At 50.2% G+C, this 6,978-nt stretch overlaps 1 protein-coding gene across 1 annotated transcript; it reads left to right on the top strand.

The window, feature by feature from the left end:
* Positions 1–5,726: 5,726 nt before the first annotated feature.
* LOC142004066 (chemerin-like receptor 1) lies at positions 5,727–6,584 on the top strand. The gene has a single exon (XM_074981486.1). It carries the CDS (start codon positions 5,727–5,729, stop codon positions 6,582–6,584), a length of 858 nt encoding a protein of 285 aa, XP_074837587.1.
* Positions 6,585–6,978: the final 394 nt, after the last annotated feature.

Raw genomic sequence — 6,978 nt, 5'->3', positions numbered from 1 at the left:
TACAACATCAGAGGGTCCCAGGGGAGGTTCAGAAAAAGACCAAGGACAAAGGAAATCTTGTAACATGTTCTGACAGGCCGGGAGGATAGAAAGCCCAAATTAGGTAACAAACGCTTTAATTGGCCAGGTATCGAATCCCCAAGTAAGAAACAGTATAAAAGGTGATTTAGCAGGAATAAGGGTGTGGGCTCCTGGACACGAGGCGGAGGCTAGCAACTTCCAGTCCAGACAGCAGACCCCGGCCTGATCACCCGGACGTCACCATCACGAAAGGTCCCAACCAAGCCGTATCTCCGACTTGAAGGGCCGCTGTAACGTAGTTATTGGTGAGATGTGGGAGCATTGGATGTTATTGGTAAGTCACATGTAATTTTATATAATTATATGTAACCTAGTATTTAGCCTATGCCAAATAAATAACTATATATATATATATAACAAGTGTTAAGTAATTGTAGTTACGAATAAATGAATAAATCACTATCGGTAAATACCACTAGCTGGTCTAGCTGGGTCTGTATAGAGAATTATTGGGACTTAGAACAGCCACAGGGCATTGTGGTGGTCACAATAGGAGTGTTAGTGTTCCTGGTACTCATAATACTGTGGAAACCTAGGTTTTAAAGTGGATACACTGAATCACATATTGCTGCTACACTATATCAGGCTGCTATAAAGGTGGGGTGGTTGGTCCCAGGCCACCCGACTTCCCCCGCTGTATCACACCCCACGCGCACCCACGGGACCCGGAGTAGGTCGGCACATCGTCAGGGAGGTTTAGGTTGGGTGTTAGGAAAAATTTCCTGTCTGGGTAGCTAAACACTGGAATAAATGGCCTAAGGAGGTTGTGGAGTTTACATCACTGGAGATATTGAGGAGCAGGTTGGATAGACACCTATCAGGGATAGTCTAGATGGTTCTTGGTCCTGCCAGGAATACAGGAGACTGGACTTGATGATTGCCTGAAGTCCCTTCCAGTTCTAGTGTTCTGTGATGTTTGGTTTTGTGTCACTGTGGGTGATGACGCCCCAGAGGGATGGTGCAGGGCTCTGGCTATGGATGAATGCATTCCTCTCAGAGTTTATAGAGTTTGCTGAGAAGCAGCCAGGGAACCCGCTGACTGGTTGCCCCAGCATGGGACTGGCTCAATCAGTCTCACAGTAGTCGCCGGTGCAGAGCTGATCTTGTCAGAAACTTCTCAGTGACTGAAGTTAATTAACTTCTTGATGGGTTCTGGAGAGACAATATGCAGAGCTCATCGGGAACCAGCATTTTCATTTCACAGGAAACCTCACAGAGGGAGATTGTTCTGCAAAAGAACAAAAACAAAACATCATTTTGGGGGAAGAAAGTCAGTGAGTGGGGCCCAGTGTGCCAGGGGCACAAATGTTTGTGGTTAGAGCACAGGGAGTGTGCCAAGATCCAGGACTCCTGGGTTCTATGCTCAGCTCTGGGAGGAAAGCGGTGTTTAGCGGTTAGTGCATGTGGGCTGGCAGTCAGAATTCCTGGGTCTATGCCCAGCTCTGGGAGGGGAGAGGGACCCACTGAGTTAGCGCAGGGGGCTGGGAACCAGGACTCCTGGGTTCTCTCCCCAGCTGTGGGAGACAAAGGGGATCCAGCAGGTAACAGAGTAGGATGGACACCCTGGGAAGGGACTGAGGGGCTCATGTAACCGGGTAGCCCCCGCCACCCTAGATCAGACCCATGGGCCTGCACAGACTGGCATCCGGCTGCCTTATTTAACCCCCTTGTGCTGCCCCCAAGCTTGGTAATCCAACCTCCAGCATCAGCCTTAGCTAGAGACTGGAGTTCCCCAAGGCTTGTTAGGTCTGTCGGCACTGGACAGCTCCTCACCTTCCCCGCAGGTGGCACATAAAAGAAGAGGAAGAAGGGGAGGGGAGGCAGGCCGGAGTGGGGCCCCGTTTATTGAGAATACAGGACCATTAGGGGCTTGTCTACACTAGGTCCCTACTTCGAAGGGAGCATGGTAACTAGGGGGTTGGGAGATTATTAATGAAGTGCTGCGGTGCATATACAGCTCTTCATCAAGCTAATTCTCCCCCGTGACAACTTCGAAGCGTTAAATGTCTAAGTGCTGGCTTGAGTGTCACCACAGCTCACCTGCCGGTACTTCAAAGTGCCAGGGCCACTTCGAAGTCTTCCAGAATAGATCAGTCCCTGCCTGGGAAGTCAAACGACAGGTAGGGGAAATGTAAGGGTGAAGCTGGGCCTTGTGACCCTCAGTCTCCTGATGCCTACCCAGAATCAGATGCATCTGCATCATCCAACCTCAACCTGGTTGCCTGACTGTCCTTTTCCCTGCTTTCGTTCCCCAGGCAGCATCGATCTGGGAGAGCTCCTGGCCCCGCACCAGAGATTGGTTGTTCGAGACTGTGAGCTTCTGAGGCCTGGGTCAGCAGTTGGTGGTGTGGAGTGGGGCAGATGGGTGGAGACAGATAAGTTCTGCCTGGGAAATGTGGGACGCTCCACTCCTCCAGTCCACAGGGGTGCTACATGGAGAAGTCCTGCCCTCAAGAGCCAAGGTTGGCGGGACAGGCGGAAAGATGTTCTCTGTATTTATTTCGGCACTGTGGATAAGACAGAATTTTCCTTCGGTGTCTCCAAATGGCTCTCCAGTCTGACTCACAGTAAAGAGTCAAAATATCTAAAAATAAACGTATCCTATAAATATCATAGAATCAGAGAAGATTAGGGTTGGAAGAGACCTTAGGAGATCATCCAGTCCAACCCCTGCTCAAAGATGGGTAATTTGACTCAAACACTAATAGAAGTTGAACCCTTGGGCCCGACAGGTGCCAAACCATGGGAGCGGTACCAAAACTTCCACTGCTTGCTGGCCTCTTAGCGGACATTGGGGGGTAAATTACAGCTAAATAGCAGCACAACACACTGAGAGCCAGGACTGGGGGCTGGAAACAAACTTTATGGGACCGTGGGAAACTTGACCACCACATATATGGGCGTCCAGTCAATTAAAAATTATGCTGGACCCAGAAGTTGCTGTACCAGAGAGAGCCGGGCTAGAGAGGTCCAATCCGTTGCTTTTTGACAAATGTATTTTCCAAAGGAAATCTGCCTTGTTGGGGGAAATTCACATTTCGGTGAAACAAATCTCACCCCCTCTTCCCAAATGACTCATTCATGGCATTGCTGTAGGGCATGATTTTATCACAAGTCTCACCATATTCACCTTTTACTTAAGCTCTACCTCCTCGAGACTTGTGATTAAGGGAGAACCTCAGGTTTCGTTAAAAAAAAAAGGCCATTAACTTTGAACAATTGTAGTTGCCGATAAAAACAGTGTAAGACCTGACCATTTCCCTCTCTGTCTTGTCATTTCCTCGTGGATGCAGGGATAAAACCTCAGAGTTCTGACTCCTAGTCCCCTGCCACTAATCCCGTAGACTTCCCTTCTCTCCCAGAAGTAGGCATGGAACCCAGGAGTCCCGACTGCCAGCACTGGCTCCTTCATATGGTGGAGTTTGCTCAGGGGTCACAGGATGAACCATAATCAATACAATCTCCATTTCTGCTTCCCCGAGGGGTGGGAAAGGGGTCATGCCATGCGAGGCTGTGTCCCAGCAGGGCCGCTTGAAGCAGCCCCGGAAGGCAGCCTTTGTCTCTGAAAGCTGCAGTGCTGACTCTGCACAGCCCGAGGCGCTGGGTCTGGGGCTGAGCTGGGGGCTAGAGGTGAATGACGTGACCTTCAGATCACACCCACCACCTCCGAGGCTTTGCAGAGGCTGTTGGACCCAGCCCACCCCCCCTCATTTCCCCAACACAGCAAAACCCACATCAGAACAGCTTCCTCCCCTCCCCCCCACTACCCCGCCCCGACAGAGGCGGCATGTGTGAGCTGCAGATCCACCTTCAGCAGCTGGGATCGAGTCTGAGGTGGCAGAACCTCCTGAGGCACAGGTAAGAGAATGGTTCCCTTTGCCAACCCCTTTCCTTCTCCTCCCCCTATTGAAGGGGAACCCACCCCCTCCCCACCGCTCACATGAGCTTCCCCGTGCATCCCTTCCCTGGCCTCCATCCTTGCTTGTCTTGGGGAACTTCTAAGCTAGAAGTTCTCAAGCTGTGGTCCATGGACCACCAGTGATTCATGAGCACCATTCAAGTGGTCCGTGGAGAGTTCCCCCTTGGGTGTGCTCCTGGGTGGCCAGGCACAAAAGAATGAAGGTCTGCCCCCTCATTGGTGGCTTACCGGGTTGGTTCCTTTAAAGAGGTGTCTGGACCTTGGGCTCTTATTATGTGGAGTGGTGGCCTTGGGGGCCATCCGGGTTGGGTGGGAGGAGCAGTGAGGAGAGGTGGGAAACGGGAGATGGATGCGGGGCAGTGGGGTGAGAAGATGGGATGGGGAAATTTGAAATGTGCAGGTCTGTGGCAGCCAGGAAAAGAGGTGAATTTCCCCAGCTCCAGGGCTGTGGTGTCCAGGAAGATGTCCCTCCTTCCCAGCCTTGGCTCGGTGACTGCTGTGCCAGGGGAGAGCTCCCTCCAGTTATTAAAATATAAGCTGTGTGCCATTAACTGTAAAACAAAGAGGCTCATTATTACCGAGGGATTCTTTGGATTGCAGATTGCACATCTGCTTGCCTGAAAGAGGGCTGGGCGTCTGGAGAGGTTAAGAACCACTGATCTAAGATAACCTCCAGACCTTGAGAACACCCACAAATTGTTCCTGTTGACCTAGAGTAGATGTCACACAGAAAAATCCCACCTGGGTTTGTAAGCGACCTCTGATTTCGAAACCACAGCAGCCCCTCGGTACATAGTCCCAACGGTTAATTCCCTTCCCTCTTAAAAATTGTGCCCTTATTTCTGGTTTGAATGTGGCCAGATTTCAACTTCCAGCCATTGAATCTTGTTCTTTTAGGTAGGTGGGTTCTTACTGATGGGAATAAGCCTCCCTGCTTAACCAGCTCTCTGAAAGTATAACATTGCCTTTGGCCACACCGTAAGGTTTGCGCTCTCTTGTAGGTTTTTATTCAGTACACCCTGGCCTTCGCATCAGAACCAATCAACAACTTCTGACTGAAATGTTTTCTACAGGAAAACACAATCTCATTGAACTCAAAGTATTTCACCAAAACCACTTCGATTCCAAGGAAATTTTTCAAGGGTAAAATTGGAAAGGAGATGAAATTTTTACATTTGCTCTCAAATTGCCGTTTTCATTTCGTTTTAGTTTCCTGAAAGTGGACTTAACCTCACTTTCCAAGTTTGGATGTTCCAAAAATACCCATTTCAACCCCATTTTTAAACTAAAAATGGTGATGGAAAAATTCTAGCCACAATGAAACATTTCCTCTTCCTTTCAAACAGCAGTTTTCACGCTGTTCCTGTTTAAAATGTCAGAGGACTTTAGCTTTTGACTTTCAGCTTTGGGATTTGGTGCAGCCATTGGACAAGATGAAAAGGTAGAAAAGAGAGTGGAGGAAAGAATGTTTTCTCCCTCCCCCCAGCCCCTGGGTGTTTTACCAGCTTTTTTTGCTTTCTTTTTCCATCTGCACTACCTGAGGTGCTGGTCATAGACCCTGTCTGACCCATGGAACATGTATCAGCACCAGAGCTCTGCAGAAGTTTTCATCCAGCTTCATGGTTCATTTCTCTCCCATCTCTCTCGCTGTTATTAAGATTTCATGTTTGTTCCTTCTTTGTTTGCTCCTTTCCAGAACTGCACAGCCTGTGCTTATCGGCACAGGATGACCCTTGAAGAAGCTACCCATCTTCACGGCGTTGCTCCTTTGGAGATGAAGCACCTAGCTCTTATTGTGCTCTGCACCGTGGCCCTCCTCCTCGGTGTGTCAGGGAATGGATTCATCATCTTCATCACCAGCTGCCAGACTAAGAAAACAGTCGATGCTGTAGGTCACCTGAACATGGCCATTGCTGGATTCATCTTCACTGTCTTCTTGCCTCTCATGGTGGCCCAGGTGGCCTTAGGCGTGGGCTGGTATTTGAGAAATTTTCTGTGCAGGATAACCAACATCATCACCTCCCTCAGCATGTTCTCCAGCAGCTTCCTCCTCACAGCCATCAGCCTTGATCGCTGTCTCAGCACGACCTGTCCCTCCTGGGCCCAGAACCATCGCACGGTTCATCTGGCCTCCCTGGTCACATTAGGCGTCTGGATTCTGGCTGTCATGGGCACCTGGCACTACCATGGGCTCTGCTCCAACTGGAGCATCTTTTTGATGGAGAGTGGAGAAGCAGCCAACGTTGCTACCCGGTTCCTGATTGGGTTTCTGGCCCCACTAGCCTTGATCAGCATCTGCTTGGTTCTTCTGGCTGCCAAATGGGGCCAGAACCAGGCAGCTTGGTGCACAAAGCCCTTGCAGACCCTCCTGGCGTTGCATGTCATTTTCTTCTGCTGTTGGTTCCCATATCACGTCATCGCCTTCTTGCAGGTTTCACCCAGCGCATCATCTCCAGAGACAACACAGACCGTGGAGACTGGGGCTATTTTTGCACATGGCCTGCTCTGTTTCAACAGCTGCTTCTACCCCTTCTTCTGCCTCCTCACGCAAGAGCATTTTGCTGGCTGCTGGAGATGGAGGTGATGCCATCAAACCCCAGGCAGTAGGGAATCAGAGCCAGCGGAGTTGGCAACAGTTATATAGGGGGTCATTTTCCCAGAGGAGAATGAAGATTTTGATGCATTGGGGGCAGGGTTCCCTCTCATTTTTTCCATCCTTGTGCAGAATAAAGTTTCTTCTGTGCAGCAAGGCATGTAGGGAGGTGCACCACCAACAATAACAGACTCGCTGCCAGCTGGGCGGCACCTGAATCTCTCCTGGGCCGCTGCCCAAGCACTCAGCTTACAGGGAATGCTGCTCGAGGGGTGGGGAGGGAGTCATATCATGGGTTCTTTGTGACAACCCCTTTTTGGACAGGCCCAGAACGCCCACATTTTAAGAACTGATTTTCTTTGGGGCAGGGGGTGTTTAGCTCGGT

Source organism: Carettochelys insculpta, chromosome 30 (assembly GCF_033958435.1).
Source record: "Carettochelys insculpta isolate YL-2023 chromosome 30, ASM3395843v1, whole genome shotgun sequence".
Lineage (NCBI taxonomy): Eukaryota > Metazoa > Chordata > Testudines > Carettochelyidae > Carettochelys > Carettochelys insculpta.
Note: the sequence above shows the minus strand (reverse complement) of the source record. Positions and strands in the feature narration are given on the sequence as shown.